General features: G+C 39.3%; 1 protein-coding gene across 5 annotated transcripts in view; it reads left to right on the top strand.

Moving 5' to 3' along the window:
- tenm3 (teneurin transmembrane protein 3) overlaps positions 1 to 20,678 on the top strand; it is a 180,102-nt gene that overhangs the window by 152,384 nt on the left and 7,040 nt on the right. For all 5 annotated transcript variants that reach the window (XM_026302846.1, XM_026302847.1, XM_026302848.1 and 2 more), the window contains 18 exons: positions 905 to 1,059; positions 1,614 to 1,715; positions 1,912 to 2,085; positions 7,308 to 7,367; positions 7,762 to 7,924; positions 8,405 to 8,543; positions 8,629 to 8,734; positions 9,406 to 9,548; positions 10,232 to 10,410; positions 12,848 to 12,952; positions 14,304 to 14,434; positions 16,047 to 16,216; positions 16,686 to 16,812; positions 17,448 to 17,645; positions 17,907 to 17,966; positions 18,279 to 18,623; positions 19,312 to 19,556; positions 19,629 to 19,810. In XM_026302846.1, the coding sequence (XP_026158631.1) occupies positions 905 to 1,059; positions 1,614 to 1,715; positions 1,912 to 2,085; positions 7,308 to 7,367; positions 7,762 to 7,924; positions 8,405 to 8,543; positions 8,629 to 8,734; positions 9,406 to 9,548; positions 10,232 to 10,410; positions 12,848 to 12,952; positions 14,304 to 14,434; positions 16,047 to 16,216; positions 16,686 to 16,812; positions 17,448 to 17,645; positions 17,907 to 17,966; positions 18,279 to 18,623; positions 19,312 to 19,556; positions 19,629 to 19,810 (2,784 nt within the window). The remainder of the gene's footprint in view (positions 1 to 904; positions 1,060 to 1,613; positions 1,716 to 1,911; positions 2,086 to 7,307; positions 7,368 to 7,761; positions 7,925 to 8,404; positions 8,544 to 8,628; positions 8,735 to 9,405; positions 9,549 to 10,231; positions 10,411 to 12,847; positions 12,953 to 14,303; positions 14,435 to 16,046; positions 16,217 to 16,685; positions 16,813 to 17,447; positions 17,646 to 17,906; positions 17,967 to 18,278; positions 18,624 to 19,311; positions 19,557 to 19,628; positions 19,811 to 20,678) is intronic.

Raw genomic sequence — 20,678 nt, forward strand, 5'->3', positions numbered from 1 at the left:
AATTAAATAAGCTTGAGGGAAGATGACACATTTGGGTATTGTGCTGCCCCATTCCTGTATAACTGTTTTCCTGCAAAGCATTTTTGCACACCCACATTTACAGTATATATTAGAATTATAAATGGTTTTTCTGCAAGAGTGGAATATAAAATCAAATCAGCCAATGTATCATTTACAGAATCTTCTTTCAAATTGCATCTGTGCAGTCATGCAAGGTGCTGAATGCTACTGGCTGAGGTCTAACAACAGTAACTTACTCTAATCAAGCTCATCGAGTCTAAAACGAATCAAAGAAAGTGTTTACCATCTCAGCAGTGTTTGTGTTGGTCTCGCATGGAGAATGAAAATATTTGAACATGGATGTACTATGCATATACTATGTTTAAGTTCCCATATATGTTTAACTATTTCCAGAGTTGAGTTTAATTCTGCATAAATTAGAATGATTTTGACTGCGGCCATAGCTAAGCAAGAGTAGTACTAGGAGTAGTACTAGGATGGGAGACTGCCTTGGAAAACCAGGGGCTGCTAGACTCAGCCACTGAAGTTGCACAAGCAAGAGCGGTCCTAATGTCAGCCCCAAGCCTGAATAAATGAGGAGGGTTATGTCAGGAAGGACATCCACTGTAAAACTTGTGCCAGATCAATCATGCGAATCAATTGATCTGCTATAGCCACCCCTGGGAGCAGCCGATAGCGCAAAAAGAAAAAAAATTTGAAATGATTTTTGATATGCACAGCTGCTGTTTTGCTGAACTATAGGATGCTTTTTATGACCTTTGACATTTTTCATTCTTACATTATATTCATCTAGGCTGACTTTTTTTTGACATAGTCAACTGGATGATAATATTTTGAAGTGTGTGTGTGCGTGTGTGTGTGTGTGTCCTTTGTTTTCCCACAGGTATTGCAGTTGATAAAAATGGTTTGATCTACTTTGTGGATGGAACTATGATCAGGAAAGTGGATCGTAATGGGATAATCTCTACTGTCCTGGGCAGCAATGACCTGACCTCTGCACGACCTTTGACATGTGATACCAGCATGCACATAAGACAGGTAAGATGCAAGGTGTATAAATGTCTTCAATCCACCATTATATTTTGTATAAAAGACATTTAATAGAAATATATTAAATGGAATACATTTCATTCAAGGGATTCAATTTAAGGTTTTCATACTTTTGCCTGCATAAACTACACCTAATTATAAAAACCTAAATTCAAAAGTTAGCACAAAAATATTAGTTTGTGAAGTTGAACTGGCTTTCAGAAACTTTTTTTTTGTTTGCTCTCCCTGGTTTCTCTTTGGTGATGCATCAGACCTATTTCCTCACTGGACCTCACAGCAGTGTTTGCTGCTGAAATCTGAAATCATGAAAAGTTTTATTTTACAGAACATTTGTCATTATTAATTAGTATCACTAATCATGGATATTAATTCATTGAAATTGAGTTAAATCAAACAATGTTGGCAGGATTATACTGTATTACAGAATTAGAATAAATAGTGTCAGATACCAAAATACAATATATATTGTATAATAAATTTAATGTAATTAGCATGTTAAATTAACCTCTGCCCCTGGTCCCTCTCTATGTTTCTACATCCAGGTCCGTTTAGAATGGCCAACAGATCTAGCCATCAATCCCATGGACAACTCCATCTATGTCCTGGACAACAATGTTGTACTTCAGATCACTGAAAATAGACAGGTATTGTCTACTTAGACAGGAGGGCATGTTTTACCACCTTCCTGTAATGTGTTGCATTTTGGATTTTTTCACAGTAAAATTAAATATTAAATTAATATGTCAATTAATAAAATTAAACTCTTGATTCCACTTAGCCAAAACAAAAATACACAGTGGTACATTATTACTGCATAATTATTGATGTGTGTGTGTTCAGGTTCGTATTGTAGCAGGTCGTCCTATGCACTGCCAGGTGCCTGGAATAGAATACACCATGGGGAAGAGAGCAGTCCAGACCATGCTAGAGGGAGCTACAGCCATTGCCTTGTCCTACAATGGTGTCCTCTACATTGCAGAGACAGATGAGAAAAAAATCCACCGCATTCGCCAGGTAATCTTCCCGACACATATGGCATCTTCCTTTATTGTAATTCCCAATTATCAAATAAATTTTTTCCCCTGGGAAGTGCAACTTTGAATGTCTCTTTAAATCAGTAGAAGTATCCATCCATACATTTTCTTCCGTCTTATCCGGGGCTGGGTTGCAAGCGCAGTGGCCTGAGCAGAGATGCCCAGACTTCCTTCTCCCTAGTCATTTCCTCCAGCCGAATATGGTGTTCATTATGGACAAGCTGTGACTAGCACAGAAGTCCAACAACAGAACAACACTCAGGTTCAGATTGGGGAGGCCGTTCCTCCCTGTCACGCCCCTCCAGATTTCACTGTCGTTGCCCACATGAGCGCTAAAGCAGAATGAAAGTCCCCAGTTGGAGCATCTTCCAGCACCCCTCCCAAGGACTCCAAGAAGGCCCGTTTACTCTGTACTGCTGCTCGGCCTGTAAGCTGAAACAACAGTAAGAGACCTGTCCAAAACCCAAAGACCCAGGGAAGCGAACCTCACATTCACTGGGGGAACACACCAACACCTGGCAGCTGAGCTGGGGAGCTAGAAGCAAGCCCCCACCAGCCCCCTGCTTCTCACCATGGGCAACTCCAGAGTAGTAGAGAGTCCAGCCCGAGTTGGGTTCCAGAGCCCAGGCTGTACCGCTAACTTTGTGCCCCCCCCCCCGGCAGGTGTCCCTGGTCCTGGAGCTGTATATTGCTGATGTGCAGTTACTGGCCCCACCAACCTGCAGTGTCTATTTGTCTTTTGATAGAAGGGGAATATTTTAACTGTATTGAATTAAAATCAATTTTATTTGTATAGCGTCAAATCACAATACAATCATCTCAAGGCACTTTAGAAAAAAAAAAAAAAAAAGTCCCTTTTGAGCAAGTGCTTGGCAACATTGGAGAGGAAATACTCCCTTTAACAGAAGAAAAAACCTCCAGCAGAACCGGGCGGGGTCTGGGTGGCCATCTGCCTCAAACGGTTGGGTGAGTGGATAGAGGAGAGAGAAAAGAACAGCAACAATAAACAACAAATAGACACTGCAGGTTGGTGGAGCCAGTAACTGCACATCAGCGATATACAGCTAACAAATGGTACAGGTAACAAATGCACGGACTAGTTTTTCAGCATCATTTTGAGACGGGATGTTCCTAATTTTGACAATGTTGCACAAGTGAAAGAAGGCAGTTCTAGAAATTTGTTTTGTGTGAATTAAAGGACATGTCCTGGTCAAAAATAACTCCAAGGTTTTTCACAGTAGTGCTGGAGGCCAGGGCTGTGCCATCTAAAGTATCTATAATTTTAGAAAAGCTATTTCTGAGGTTTTAGGCCCAAATACAATAACTTCTGTTAGCACAGAACCTTGTGGAACTCCATAACTAACTTTTGTGCGTGTGGAAGGTTCATCATGGACATGAACAAACTGGAATCTGTCCGATAAATAGGATTGTAACCATTTTAATGCTGTTCCTCTGATACCAATCAGATGCTGTGGTCAATAGTGTCAAATGCAGCACTAAGGTCTAGGAGGACAAGTATAGAAACAAGTCCATTATCTGAGGCTAAAAGAAGATCGTTGGTGACTTTTAACAGTGCTGTTTCTGTACTATGATGTGCTCTAAATCCTGATTGAAAATCTTCAAATAGTTAATTTCTTTGTAAGTGGTCTGATAGCTGCTTAGCAACAGCTTTTTCAAGGATTTTAGAAATAAATGGTAGGTTGGATTATAATGACATTGTAATGACTTCATCTGAACTAAGCTCTAAATCAGACAGGAAGTCTGGAAATTCAGTTAAAAACTCTGAGTAAGGGACAGATGGAGGGTACACAATGACAAGTAGAACTGGTTTTTGTGTTTTCCAGTTTGGATGTGAGAGGCTAAGAGTGAGGCTCTCAAATGAGTTATAACTGTTTTGAGGATGAAAGTTTAATAATAAGTTTGAATGGAAGATTGCAGCTACTCCTCCATCTCGACCTGTGCTTCAAGGAACATGACGATTTTTATGACTGAGGGGGGTTGATTCATTCAGACTGACATATTCATCCTGCTGCAGCCAGGTTTCAGTAAGACAGTAAATCAATTTGGTGATCGGTTATCAAATCATTTACTAACAGAGATTTAGACGAAAGAGACCTGGTATTTAATAATCCACATCTGACTGTTCTGTTTTTCTCTTCAATAAGAGGAGTGGTCTTAATTGTTATTAGTTTTATTAATTTATTATTAATTTTTATGAATAACTCCTCTTGTGTTAACTTCTGATTTAGATGTTCGAGGGGCAGACACAATCTCTTTGGGGTTTGAGGAGGGCGACGGCTCTAAGGAAACTGCAGAGAGTCTCTGCGTCCCGGTCCCCACTCTGGATTGTCAAACTTTAGGTTGGCTAATAAACACGGCCAAATTTCTAGAGTTGAGTGCCGCACCAAAGTTGGATGGATGCCGTCCCTCGCTACCAGACCAGGTTTTCCCCAGAAAGTGGCCCAATTATCTATGAAGCCCACATCATTTGCTGTATGTAGGAGATTGCTGACTAAATGTCACTGTTTTCCGTCAATTATACAAAGGTTATTTGTAGAGCATTAGCACATGACCAAGGTCAACCAAAGTGCTTGCAAAACAATAATACAACATTAAAATATAAAATATAATAAATACTACACACAATGTGACAGCATATTGCCCTGTACTCCCCTTCCCGTCCACTATGCACACGTGCCACAACAGCCGTATCAGAATACTTCTGAATGTGGCAAGACTCTGAGTTATACCTAAGGTTCGATGTGTAGACCATGAACAGAAAAGGAGCAAGAGCAGTCCCCTGTGGAGCCCCAGGTCCAAATAGTTCATAATCCATGACGTGAGGGAGGGGGCCACCCGCACACATAGAAGCTTGTCTCTCATTATGGGAGGCCATATAGTGTTCAAAGCACTGGAGAAGTTGAAGAACATAATCCTCACATATGAACTAGGCACATCCAGATAGGCATATGCCCGGTGCAGCATGTAAAGTACTGCATCTTCCACTCCCATGTGTTTCAGCAAATTGAAGGGGGATCAAGATCCTCCTCAACCTGCAGCCTCATGCGACGGACAAGGAGCCGCTCCAAGGTCTTCATGATATGGGATGTCAAAGTCACCGGTCTATAGTCATTCAGCTCTACCAGCCGCCCTGTTTTGGACACCGGTATTAGACAAGAAGTCTTCCACAGCACCGGGACTTTTACCAGCCGAAGACTCATATTAAAGAACCTTTGAAGGGGGACAGCTAGTTGTCCTGCACAGTCCTTCAGAAGCCTTGGACGTACTTCATCTGGTCCTGCTGCCTTCCTTGGCTGAAGTCTCCTGAGCTCAGCTCCAACCTCTTCCACTGTTAGAGACAGGAGGAGCTGTTCAGATTGTAACAGAGGGATGGTGGAAGTAGAGGGAGCAGCCGTAGAGGTGGAGATGGAGGTAGCAGTCATAGAGGATGAGGCGTAGTGAGGAGCTTCAGAGGTGGAGGGAGCAACCATTGGGGTGGTGGTGGAGGGAGTAGCTGTAGAGATGTAGGTGGAAGTAGCCACATTGTCAAATTTGATGTAATACTGGTTGAAGGTATTGGCTCTATCCACATCACCATCCAAAGACTGAGAGTTGTTCAGTTTGTAGCCAGTGATGGTCCTTACCCCTCTCCAAACCCCCCTGGTATTATTGTTCTCCAGCTGTTTTTCCAACTTTTTCTTGTCCTCCACCTGAGCTCACCTCAGTGTCTTTTTGAGGTCCCATTGTATACTCCTCAGCTTCTCCTTATCCCTGTCCTGGAAAGCCCTCTTCTTCTGGTTCAGAAGGTCTTTAATGTCACTGGTGATCCATGGTTTATTGTTAGGATAGCGCCATACTGTACTGGGTGTACTGTGTCTCTACAGAAATTAATGTAAACAGTGATGATGTTGACTCCTGTCAAGTCATTGTCCAAGTCATTGTCCATTTCCTGCTCCTCCCATCAGTACATCCCAATTTGTGCACTCAAAGCAGTCTCTCAATGAATCCCTTGCCTCTAGTGACTTTTTCCGGAAAGACCTAGTGGTAACAGGAAGCTTCTGCACACAAGGTCTATATGTGGGCTGAAGATAGACCATGTTGTGATGAGATATACTCAGTGGTGGAAGAGGTACAGCCCTGTAAGCCTCTTTCATGTTAGCATAGAACAGATCAAATGTCCTTTCTCCACGTGTTGGACAGTCCACATACTGTACAAAGTCAGTCAGGCAGGACGACAGACAGACGTGATTGAAATCCCCTGTAATTAAAATGAATGCATCAGGCTGCTGGGTCTGTATCCTAGCAACGGCACCATGGATGACATCACACGCCGTTGCAGGCGCTGCCTTAGGTGGAATGTAAACAACAATGGTGACGATATATATAAACTCCCTTGGCACATAGTATGGGCAGAAACCAACTGAGACCAGTTCAATATCCAGACAGCAGAACCACTCTTTCACAGTCACATTTTGGGGCTTAACCCATTTCTGATTGAAAAATAGGATAACTCCCCCACCTTTTGACCTTCCGCTCATCCTAGGGTCTCTGTCCGCTCATACGGCTGTGAAGCCATGTATATCCAGACATGAGTCCGGTATGTTGTCATTCAGCCAGGACTGAGAAAGACATATCAGACTGCACGCCATGTACAGCCTCTGGTTCCTCACAAGCGCCTCCAGTTTATCACACTTGTTATGCAGTGAGTTAACATTCCCCATGAGCACAGAGGGCAGAAAAGGCTTGTATCTCTGTTGCTCTTAGCCTTTAGCTTAGACCCGGCTCTACATCCACAAAACTCCTCGGCATAATCGGGATTGAGTTACTCCGTGTCCAATCTTTGACAGGGCCAGCAGTTCCTCTCTAGTGTACACTACTCTACTTGAGGCAGTGCACATTGTAAGTAAAAAAGAACTTCAAAAAAAAACCACAGGAGCTACTTGGACTTGCTGCCATTCAGATCGGTTCACTAAAAAAAAAAAAAAAATAATAATAATAATAATTTTAATTAATGCCAAACTACAAGGCATTACAAGTAATCCAAATAAGAGCCACAATAAATTTACATGAAAGCATGACTCACCCTCTCCAAGATCATCAACTTAAAAAAGGGCTTTGAATTAATAGCAAACAAAATAGTTGAAGCACCTTGTTTTGTTTTTACAGTTTCCCTAGTTTTAAACTCTTGCTACTACCCCCTAGGTGTCAACTGATGGAGAAATTACCCATCTAGCTGGAGCGCCATCTGAATGTGACTGCAAGGTACTACACCACAACTAATTTATATAAAGGTCATAAGGGCCACTTGTAGTTCTTTTATATCTTATTTTTATTTCTGAATATTAATTCCCATATATAGCTGTTTTGTCCAGTAACTCATTAAACCCACTGACGTTCAAGATGAATGTGTAACAGCCAAATAATGACATTAATGATTGGGATTAGATTACACATTTCAGGGTTAGGTTTTGGGTTAGTAATTTCAGAATCAGTCAGTAGTCAGTGGCATCTGCTTAACATCAGTGTTTTACTGAAAAACACAAATCAATAAATTCATTAGAACTTTCCAAGTTTAACTTTTCCTGTACTTACTTACTTATTCTCGGTCTGTTTGCTAATTCTTCCTTTCACATTACGGGATACCTCTGTCCTACAGAATGATGCCAACTGTGACTGCTATCAAGCAGGAGATGGCTATGCTAAAGATGCCAGGCTTAATTGCCCTTCCTCTTTGGTGGTGTCTCCAGATGGGACACTGTATGTGGCTGATTTGGGAAATATCCGGATTCGAGCCATTCAACACAACCAACCACCTACTGGTATGTACAGTTCACATACATTAACATTAGCTCATTGATATTATAGTACATAGTTACATTAACCACTAGCTCATAGCTACTGTGAGTAGTGAGCAAGTAGGTTTTCAAAGTTTCACCAGCCACAATTTAATTGTTGGGAAATTACATTTTATATGATTAAAGTTTCCACTTTAAACTTGCGTTTCCCAACCACAAAAGAGACCTTCTCCTTTTTTCACTTTAAACCAAATATGTAATGCAACTCTGACATGGTTTCACCTGCCACAAATATTTTTCATCCCCATGATAGACAGTGATCAATCATGAATAAAATTCTTTTAAATATACTGGATTCCAGTGCATTAATTGTAAAGTGTGCAGTGATGATAGTGTTTAATATGTTTAAAAAATCAGCAAATAATAATAAAAAATAAATCAAGTAATAAAGTCTAAAACCTCTGACTCACCCACTCTCTGGTGTTCTACTGTATGTGTGTTCAGGCTCTTTAGCTTCAGGTCCCAGCTCCTATGAAGTGGCTTCTCCAGCCTCTCAAGAGCTCTATGTATTTGATGCAAATGGGACTCACCAGTTCACCATGTCTCTGGTCACTGGTGACTACAAATACAACTTCAGCTACAGGTTGGTGTTCGTGGATACAGACATGTTTGCTGAAACTTAACCCAGTGTTTACTTTATTTTCCTCTCTCCATTCCTTTACTCTCAGCAATGAGGAGGATCTAACCGCAGTGACAGACAGCAGTGGGAACACCCTCCGTATCCGTAGAGATACCAATAGGATGCCTGTACGTGTAGTTGCCCCTGACAATCAGGTGAGATGAGCAAGTTATTTGCCATGCTCCAGAACTTACTATGTTGTAACAGGATGAACTTTCAAAAGCAGGCATTTGTTTAAATGGTAAATGTTCTCATACTTGTAAAGCTCGTTTCTACACTCAGGTGCACTGAAAACACTTTTACACTATTTGCCCATTTACCCATCCACTCACACAATCACACACCAGCTTGGAGCTCAGTGTCTTGCCCAAGGACACTTTGACATGCAGACTGGTGAAGCCAGGGATTGAGCCACCAACCCTTAGGTTCATGGCCGACCTGCTCTACCTTCTAAGCCACAGCTGTCCCATTTAAACAAGAGGCTCCACCAGTTTAGGTTTAAGGTCAATTATTTATCAAAACAAGTTTTGTTTTTTTGTTATTGCTATAATAACAATTTAACATGGGAGGGTTAAACTTTAAGGACCCTATTTTGTGAATGGATGGCAGAGAGTGAGTGGGCAACTGTTAGGTGCAAATTATCAAAGTATCATTAAAGACAACGACAGATACCAGTAATTCTTGTGTTGATTCTCTCAAAAGTTTCAAGAATGACACTGTTACCACCCAGAATATTTATCTAAGTGAAACAAACATACTATATATTGATGTTGACTCAGCTGTACTGGCAGACTCCTGTAACTGTGTGTGTTTTGTGTGTTTATAGGTTATTTGGTTAACCATTGGGACTAATGGAGGTCTGAAGACTCTTACAGCTCAGGGTCAGGAACTGGTCTTGTTTAGTTACCATGGCAACAGTGGCTTGCTGGCTACCAAGAGCATCCAGATAGGCTGGACCACGTTCTATGAGTGAGCAGCTTTGCTGTATTTATGTTTGGATGCATGTCTGAACTGCTATATACTGGACATATGGACAACTCAATTTTTAAATTGCAAAAGCCATATTAAGCATGTTTTATAACATTGACAAAATTATTTCCCACATAACAACAGAATAGCATCATCTGATATAATTTGCTCCCACTTAAGTGTCAAGATGAAGTGACAGAACTTTAACACGCAGTTTGTAATTTCTGCATTATTTCTTCGTTTATAGCTATATATAACCGTTTATGGAAACGGATGGACACCAAACTTTTGCGTTTTAACTGCATTAAATATTTGAAAACATAGTTTTATCATGGCAGGAGTTCACTAAATGTAATTAATTCAATTCATTTAAAGCTGACCTGATCAGCTAACTGTTGCTCCTCACAGCCATCTCTAGCATTTAGCTCTGAATTATAAATTGGCCACAGCTGGTGTTATTCACATTGTGGGGACTGAAATCTGTTTACACGATCACACTGTGGGGATCTGCCCTTCCATATGCTTAAGATATGTTTACAAAATATTAATGAAAGTCCATAAAACATCTCTGTGAGAGATGTAAACAAATGTGTGGACAGTAAGGTATTTTTAGTTATGTATAAAGCAGGTTACAGTTAATAAGTCCCCTTATTCCTCTCTCTGCACCCTCCTTGTCCTTCTAGCTATGACAGTGAGGGTCGTCTGACTAACGTGACCTTCCCCACTGGCGTGGTGACCAATCTCCATAGCGACATGTCATCGGGTGCTGTTGCTATAGACATTGAGATGTCTGGGAGGGATGAGGACGTTTCCATAACAACCAACCTGTCATCAGTAGATTCCTTTTATACTCTAGTGCAGGGTAAGGTGTTTACACAAGTGTTTGTGTGTGTGTGAGGGTGTGTGTGTGTGTGTGTGTGTGTGTGTGTGTGTGAGAGATGGAGAAGAAGAAGAAAATTTTGTGTGTTGTTGTGTGTTGTTGTCCTGGCACTTACCCAGGGCAAACAAATCAATAAGACCATATTTTTTCTGGCCAATAGCAAAATAGTAAATTTTGTAAATCAAATTGCTTTCCACTCAGCCACACAGTGGCTCACAATGCAAAATACAGGATGGTGTGATGCATTTTATGAGAGATGATGGTTTATAATATAGCTGGTCTGTCTGAAAATGTATTTAGGAGGGAAATTAATATATTTTCGGTTTGTTATTGTTGTTGACAGGATTTGTTTCGTTTCACCTGTGTTGTTGTTTAGTTGGTTATAATTTTCCAACTTTTTTCTTACAAGCACATTTGGCTTACAGACCAGTAAGTGCTTGTAAGAAAGTGCCAGTGTACAGTATGTGATGACACTGATCCACCTGCAGCATTGAAAAAGACATTGTTTTAATTTATTTTGTATACCAGGAGTTTAAATATAGCTGGAAGTACAATAGGTGCCCAGAGTTCTATGAGCAAGTGAAACATCAGTGTCAAACTAAAATATCTTACTACTATCTAAAACAACTTTTGTCGCAATACAGCTCTTTCACTTTTATTTTGAAGAGTACGTCATTTCCTTTCACTTGTGTAGATCACCAGTACTTGCTTTTACATTAACAAACTCACTAGTCTTCCGGTTAGACATTTGGCCTCAATGGCCAAAACAGTAATTTAGCACAGATGCCCTTGTTAAATCTAAACTAATGAGTCAGTTGAAGTGAGGCCTCAAGTGATAAGCAGTGATTTGTTTTAGAGTGAGTTACAGGTTCCTAGAGTGTCAGGGAAAATGGAGTCGATTCTTCCTCACAACAGAGGAGTATTTACCACAGGTTAATAACGTTTTCAAAGCCATCCAGAAGTGTAGTATTCCTCTCCATCAGTTCATGAATGTACATTATTTATCCTTTACAATCCCCATTATCATCTCACCTGCACAATGTGTGCCAGTGATCTACACTCCTGGGTGTGCAAGTACTTGACTGCAGTTGCATGTACAAGAACATGTAGAAGGTGAGCGTGCCATTGAAATGGTTTTGTGGTGAGATGGCAGAACCAAACAAACAAACAGAGGGAAATGAACAAATAAAGAGTTCTGGAGACCACTGGTTAATATTCTGAGTGTGCTAACATATGTTCGTTCACATATGCAGTGACATTTGGTGAGAACTTATTCACAAAACATTTTCACAGCATGGTGTCACACCATACTTCAAAAATGCAGAACCCACCTGATCCATCTGGTATTTGACTTATGACTAGACAAGAAAGTTGAAAGATGAGCAAATGGAGACTTTACTCACAACATGAACTTGATGGTGACTAGACAATCTCTCTTGTATGCCAAAAACTGTGAATTTATGTTCCATTTCTGCTCCTGTATAGACCGCAGGCTCTGAATTGTTTGTCATGCTAGACTTATTTTGGGCCTCACTGTGAAACAGGTTTTAATTCAGTGTAAAACAGTGTAGGAAATGTGAAATCACATTTTAACAAAGACTTTTAAAAAGTAACACTGTAGTTTCTGTTTTACACAGTTACATTGTGTAAATCTTGAAGATTCTCAGTCATCCAGGTGAAGTTCTCTTGAGGTTGTGTCATGGCAACTGGACTTATCAGTCTGACTGATGAAGCTACTTGGATGAGTAGTGAAACGTTTTGACCTAAAAACTAGAAGTCCAGTTGCCATGACTCAACCTCTAGATACATTGTGTAATATTTTGAAAGGTTAATAAATCTTTTACAAATTATTGGGCCAAAGATAGAATTAATATTAATGGCAATTTAGTGACCCAGTTCTAGTAAAAGCTACTGTAGTTGCTCTCAAATGAAAATAAATTATTGAAAATAATTTGTTAAAAATTCATTGGAGCAAAAACTTAAAACTAATTGAATGTATGGAACTAAATTTTACTTTAGTTGTTAAAAAAAGACAATCTGCCAAAGAATCATTTTCCTGCTGGTATATCAGAAGGAGGCAGGAAGAAAAATGTCTATAGTCTTTAGAGCTTCTCTTTCTTACTCTCTCTCACACACACATTCATTAACCCTGTGAGAGGTCAAGGGGAACCTAATTAAAACAGGCTGGGAGATGTAAATACCTGCTCAGTGCTTCATTAGCTGGTTCAAACACTGCCCAAAGAAATTAATTGTGCCGTTTTCTCTCTCTTTCTGTATTCCTCTATCTCCTTCAATCTTTTGCACTTTTCTGTTCTCCTTTGTTTTTTTTTCCCGTCTTTACCTCAAGTATTAATGCAGTATTTTTGAAAATTTGTCAAATATCATTCATGATAATCGTCTCTGTCTTTCTCTCATATAGACCAGCTTCGTAACAGCTACCAGGTGGGTAATGATCATTCACTGAGAGTCATCTATGCCAATGGAATGGACACACACTACCAGACAGAGCCCCATATACTGGCAGGTATGTAGTTAGGAGCACAAATGTACAATGTACAGGTTTCATGTCACAATGATTAATTGATATTGACTGAACAGTAGACAACATGTTCAAGACAATATGCAGCGTGTAAAAGACATTGGGCATAGGGTGTCTAGAAGGTGAATGCTTACAAGTTGTTGAAATTGCTAAATACCATACATACCATATTTTAATATAAACTTAAGTCTTGCATGCTACATGTGAGAGATATCAACAAAACTCTGCAGATAAACACCATCTGATGCATGTTTCTGAAAAGGATCATAGTAGGAAATCTGTGGCCATGTTATGTTTTCAGTTCTACTCTGACACACAGTGCAAGCCACCGCTTGTTCAGCTATTATGATGTAGACTTCATTTCTTCATTTAATCTGTGCCAGATCACGTAATATTGAATTTTGTCCCCAGGCAACATCAGAGTTCATAAGTGTATAAAACATTTTTGTTTTAAAAAATATCATATTCAGTATTGTCATTTTCAAATCTACAGCAAAGCAAGTGTTATTGACTCAAAAAGAACAGCGAGACAATTAAATGAAATTTTTAGAAGGAGCTCCATGGTGACCTGAGTGCTGTTTTTAGAACATGCCCTGTGGGCAACTCATGTGGTCCCTGGTGCCCGCAGGCACTGTGTTGGCTACCTCTGGTATAGATAAATGATTGAATTTTGCATAGCTATGAACAATCCTGTAAAGCTAATTGTTTCACCTAGTTTGATTTAATATGTTTAGCATAATAAAGAAAAGAGCTCAGTAATATTACAATACTAGAATAATTTATGCTTGTCTACTCCCTCGCCTGTGACCACATCATCTCTGTCCTATAGAACCTCCACTGACTGTCCCACGAAACATCCAATTTAAACAGCTTTCCATTCCTTACAAAGCCCTCCAACCTACCCACATTTAAAACTCACTTTTTAGAACTTAATTTGCTTGAATATCCCCTGCTACTTACAGTACTGTGTTCTGTGTTGTAATCTGTGAGTATTCTGAAAAGCACTTTATTTAAAAAAGCCATTATTTTTATCATCCACTGTAAAAAGCTATTGGGTGCCACACGTATCCAAGATATTGATATGATGTAGAAATAATCTGACAAAATTCACTTTTGGAATTATAGTGACTCAAAAGTCAAATGAATTAAGTCTCAGTACACCATGTTCCCTGGTTTTTATTTGCACACACAAGTGTTATGCATGTGAACCTCATATATTAATTTGCTGCATTGTTGCTTTGCATATTCTGGGTGATATTGATTCTATTGATTGATTCTATTCTATTGATAAAATATTATTATTGATACTTATGTACTTTTCATTATCGAACTATAGGTGCTGCTAACCCAACTGTAGCCCGACGCAACATGACACTGCCAGGAGATAATGGCCAAAATCTGGTGGAGTGGCGGTTCAGGAAGGAGCAGACAAGAGGAAAAGTGATCGTATTTGGAAGAAAGCTCAGGGTGAGAACTCACTAGGCAAAGCTTTTTCATAAACAGAGAAATATATAGTCTTATGACTTAAGACTATGGCACACACTGCGCAATTTTTAATAGTCCTTCGCGATTGTTTCTTGCCAGACTGTACGAACGTGATGTCCATGTCACACTGTAGAATCAGTTGTCATAATGACAGAATGTATGACAGTCAAGACACGTCAAAAACAGACGCACACATGAAGAGTTTTACATCATCAATCCGTGACGCATTTAGACCTGCCTTCATAAATGGTAGCTAGCAGCAAACCAAAACAATCTTGTAGCATTAATTTTGTTCATGACATGAACAAACAGAGACAAAACGAAGGCGACGTGTGTGGAGCAAGTCATGGCTGCACATTACGGACTTCCAATTCTGTTTAAGATAATTTTGTTTCAAGTTGAAATATCCTGCCCCTTAATAAATAAACTTTACTTTGTTCATATTTTGTTTCTACAAATAATGACATCAAAAGTGTCCCCATATGAACTGTTTGTTATTTTTAATTCGTTAATATATGTGAATACATTCATTCACTCCCACGGCAATAATAATTGCAGCATCACGTTCACCACTTCATATTGGTTCTTGGTCGTTGGAGGAGAAGTCACCGCATGATAGCATCTGATATCTTCTGACACTGCCAGAATTTCATTGGAGGAAAAAACTGATCGCAACAGCTGTGAGCGTAAACATGTCAAACCAGCGAATAAAGACTAGGGTGACGACTGCAAGATACATATTTTAATTAGATGAATTAGAAAAAAGGCCATAAAGGTGCTGGTTGGCTAAAGGTTTCAAGATATTTCACGGTAAAGATTTATTATTATCTATACACAAACAAGTATATTTGCCTACAAGGGAGCAGGGTGTCTGATAATCATGATGCCTCATAACTTCTCGGCAAAGTACGATAGGAGCTACACAGCAGTGGGACCAACCAACCCACATTTCGGTCAGTTTTTCATAGAAAAAGCAGTAAAATGTTACATGAAAAACCAATGGATAAAATGATGAGGAAATATTAGCCTTAAATGTGTTCCCAGCAAAACTCTCTCTTTAATGAAACGGGTCTATGAAAAACTAAACTTGACTGACTAATTTGTAGCATTTCCCCTTTCTTAAAGGATCCCTAAAGTGAGTTTAGCGCCACACCAGAACTATCTGTCTTTGTAACATGGATTATGATGGAAGCAAAGCTAACCGGTGTTGGGATGCTATAGTGTTTCATGGGTCTTGGATCAAAAGCTTGTTTAAATTCATTGGCCAAGAGACAGATGTTGAATTAAACAGCTAGGTATTGACTTTGCATAATCCCTCATCATGAAGCAATAATTCAGAATTTGTTTATTTATATTTTAGTGTACAAGTAATTTAGCCCAAATTGACAAAATATGCCCTCAGGTTCAAAACCAGGCAATGTGGCCGGGTTTGGTGGCACTGTCCACAGTAATGAAGTCTGTGAAATTTGATGGATGACTCCTTTAGTTTTGGTAACTTCTTGACGTTTGCTAAGCATTTTATTTTTCAGCTGATTGAAGATTCATATGACCACAAGAGTGTATTGGTTATTTGTGTGTCACCACCCCTCTTCAGGTGAATGGTAGGAACTTGCTGTCCGTGGATTATGACCGTACGCTGAGAACAGAGAAAATTTACGATGACCACAGGAAATTTTTGCTGAAGATCATCTATGACACCCAAGGCCATCCAACACTCTGGGTTCCCAGCAGCAAGCTACTGTCAGTCAACTTGACATACTCGAGGTAAGCCCTTCTGTACAAGGGTATTTATTATTTTAGGGTGTCCACCTACATGGATGGACTGAATATTAGAGACACGTCTCAACAACATAAACTATGACCTCAGGAAGATCAAATTAAAATCCTAAGCCAGTGTGAACTAAACCTGAAAAGTATAGGCATCCTAAAAGTAGATTTGAAACTCAAAGTCATCACTGCTGAGAGCTAAGGCTCAACAGAGCTGTGACTTTTTGTCAGCCTGGCTACAGTGCTGAAAAGAAACCTTGGATTATTCTTATTTTCCTCTATTAGTGATTAATTGTATGCATTTCTGGCTTGACGAAGAGCTTTTTTTATATGTTAATAAACTATTTTTCCAGGGTAGATAAAATTCTTCTAAATTTTCTTCTAAAATTTTCTAAATTGAATTGAATTTAAATTAACTGAATATTTATAGTGTTCAACAAAATCTTAAATTTGTGTGTCTATCCAGTACTGGACAGGTGACAGGGCTCCAAAGGGGTCCAACCACAGAGAGGTGGGAGTATGACAATCAGGGAAGGATCATTTCCCGAGTCTTTGCTGATGGAAAGACATGGAGCTACACTTACCTAGATAAGGTACAGGCCCATGCACACACATCACTAACTGCAGTGTGTAAGCAATATGCCACTGAGAGCATAGTGTGGCAAATGAATATCACATATGCATGATCAAACACTCGCAAGTCTCAAGGACACATTGATAGAGATTCTGTTCAACTCTGTAGAAATGTGAGAGGGGAAATCAAGAAAAATGAAATGCATAAACACACTCCAAAGTGTACACACAGTCACTAGTTCTAGAGGTTGCTTCCTGGAGGATCTTCCGGTGCCGCACAAGTGGCAGCCTAGTCACAGCGGTCCTGGCTCACCTCTGACATTTTTTAACTTTTCCTTAGTTTTTCTATTTTCTTTTTCTCCTTCTAACAGCTTTAGTTTTGCATTTCGATTGCACCAGGGACACTAAATTTGTGGAATTTGTTCTGGTCTTCTGACTACTTTTTTCACTGTTTACGACCGTAAACACGACCGTATTTACACATACGGTCCTCCCTGGCACTATTTATTATATCAGTTTAACTTTGTCAGATAAAAAAAAATAATACTAGGGTTTGAAAGAATGTTCCACAACGCTGTAAATGTAGTCTAATCTGTGAATTTTACTGCTCTGATGATATGTTACATATTTGTCTTCTGCCCATTCTCTCTAACAGTCCATGGTTTTGCTGCTACACAGCCAGCACCAGTATATCTTTGACTATGACTCAGGGGACCGTCTGTCAGCAGTCACCATGCCCAGCGTGGCTCGACACACAATGCAGACTATCAGATCCATAGGATACTACAGAAACATCTACACCCCCCCAGAGAGCAATGCCTCTGTAACAGTGGATTATTCTGAAGATGGACAGGTATGTGAGTGTGTCCATATGTGGGTGTAGTGTGTTGTACCTTACAGAACTTGATATGATTTCCAGTTTTTATACTTTATTGATCATAGTAGTAGTCCTTGTCACACTTATATATAAAATAGGTTTATGACCACAAGGCACTATTTTTTAATCTTTTTTTGCACTGTGGTCACTTCTGGATGGCCCTGATGAATCTTTTTTGATCAAGTCTCAGTTGTTTTGGAAACTAAACTGCTAATCACTGCTGCTTTTTCTCTCTAGCTCCTCAGAGTTGCCCATCTAGGCACTGGCCGCTCTGTACTGTACAAATATCGCAGACAGGTATTTTATTTATGTTTTTAAACAATTAATATGACTTAAATATAGACAAATCATTAACAATAATCAGTATCTAAACTTGTCTGTTTTTTTTATTTTCAAATCCATATCAAGTTTATAAACAGTAAATGCATGGTCTTTTATTTGAATCAGTGGTGTCACCCTTTCTCTGTTCTTAGCAATAAACCTCCAAATTTGATATTTTTAGGATATTCAGTACAAAATACAGTGTTAATAGTTGATTTTAATTTTTTTTAATAGTTTAATATATACATATGAGCAAACACATACTGCACTGTTTATTTGTCTTACCAGAACAAGCTGGCAGAGATCCTGTATGACTCAACTCGGGTCAGTTTCACATATGATGAGACCGCTGGTGTACTTAAGACCGTCAACCTGCAGAGCGAAGGCTTCATTTGTTCCATTCGGTACCGCCAGATTGGCCCACTGGTTGACCGGCAAATATTCCGCTTCAGCGAAGACGGGATGGTGAATGCTCGCTTTGACTACACTTACGACAATAGCTTCAGAGTTACCAGCATGCAGGCTGTAATCAATGAGACACCACTGCCAATCGACCTGTACCAGTTTGATGATATATCTGGGAAAGTCGAGCAGTTTGGGAAGTTTGGAGTCATCTATTATGATATCAATCAGGTAAGACAGGATTGGTTGAATTATTTAAACTGTGCTTCACTGATATGTAAGCAAGACATTTTCCCTTATTAAGACATAAGTCTTAATAAGGGAAAATATTAATCAGGCATCACATCATTTTTTATTTTCTGTCTGAATTTGACAGAATTATATTAAACAAATTAAACAGAAAAAATGCATCCCTCAAGAACATATACTGAAATATTGTTTTAATTCAGAAAGTTGCAAGCAAGTTGTGTCTTAAATATCTCAAATATCCATAGCAAACAAGAAAGAAAACTAAAATTGAGAACTGCTGTGAATTAAAATTAAAAAATTGAAAAATTTAAATTAAAATTGAGAAACGCTATGGATTACCACAGCATCTCTCTTCTACCTCACAAGCCAAACATTTCTCACATTAGAACTACTACACCTCATTGAGAGTTAGTGTAGAAAGCTTTGCAAATAACAGTTTTTAGTACAAATTTAACTTTCTGTTTAATTCTTAGGACTGATTCTATGATGCATGACAAACACACACCATTCGTTCAAATTCAAATTCTGCACTTGTTGGGTTTGTGTCTACAAAACCTTCAGCATGGATTTCGTAGTCATGCGTAGTTAGCATTTTCTATTGACGCTGGACAGCAGGACTTTCTTTTGGTGTAGGGATGTGGATTTTCTGAACTTGTCTTCCTTGTCTCAGATCATCTCCACAGCAGTGATGACCTATACCAAACACTTTGACCAGCATGGCCGCATCAAGGAAATACAGTATGAGATCTTCAGGTCTCTGATGTACTGGATCACAATTCAGTACGACAACATGGGCCGAGTAACCAAACGTGAGATTAAGATTGGACCATTCGCCAACACAACTAAGTATGGTTATGAATATGACGTTGATGGACAGCTGCAAACAGTCTCCCTCAATGAGAAGATGATGTGGAGGTAGGATCAGAGATTAAACTGAAAAAAACACCATCATGGGGTGATGCAAATACTAACGATATAATTTTACAGATATAACTATGACCTGAATGGGAATCTCCACTTGCTGAACCCTGGCAACAGTGGTCGATTGACTCCTCTACGCTATGATCTGAGGGATAGAATCACTCGTCTGGGAGATGTTCAGTATAGGCTGGATGAAGATGGTTTTCTGAGACAGAGAGGAGCTGAGATATTCGAATACAACTCTAAAGGTAGAAATTTTCATTTTTTACTTACTATTTTGTTGGTCCAACATGTAAAGCCCCAGTCAGCACCAGAAAATTACACATCTACACCCCATAGGTGAATGTCCCGAGAGATTACTTCTCACGTCAATACTTCGCCTCCATAGGATTTCACGTAGTCACTGTTGTCTGCAAACTACTGAGAGGATATAAACACAACACTGTCATGACGAAGCCTGTCTTTTTGTCCTGGCACTCATTGTCTTTGTAATTTTGTACTTTTTATCATAAAGTGTTGATCATTTTTTAAGTGACATTCCAACAAGCTGCACTGTGATTGATCAGAGGTGTTCCTGTCAAGTTATTAAAAAAAAATATTATATAAAAAACATACATCTCTGTATCCGAATCATTTGCACAATAAAACTGCAAAGATATTTATACAATGTATAGGTTTTTTAGGTTTATCATGAACTTACTTCTTATATATTTTCTTATATACGTTCTTGTTTTACTATCTTGCACATTTTGCGTACTAATCTGTTACATTTTACACACACTGTGTTTTAATATACTTGTAAATACTTTGTAAATACTTTACTACATTTTTATGGTTTTATTTTTTTTATTCTTGCATTGTCTGCTGCTTGTCTAAACCTTGCTGCTGTGGCAAATTAATTTACCAGTTGGGATCAATAAAGGGAGAGCACAGTGTTGTTGTTCACAGTGTTCACATTGGTGCTTCACAGCAAGAAGGGTCCGCGTTCGCAACCCGTCACGGACCTTTCTGTGTGGAGTTTGCATGTTCTCCCTGTAATTGTGTGGGTTTACTCTGGATACTCTGGTTTTCCTCCCACAGTCCAAAAAACATATATGTGAGGTTGACTGGTGACTC

This window comes from Mastacembelus armatus, chromosome 1 (assembly GCF_900324485.2).
Source record: "Mastacembelus armatus chromosome 1, fMasArm1.2, whole genome shotgun sequence".
Lineage (NCBI taxonomy): Eukaryota > Metazoa > Chordata > Actinopteri > Synbranchiformes > Mastacembelidae > Mastacembelus > Mastacembelus armatus.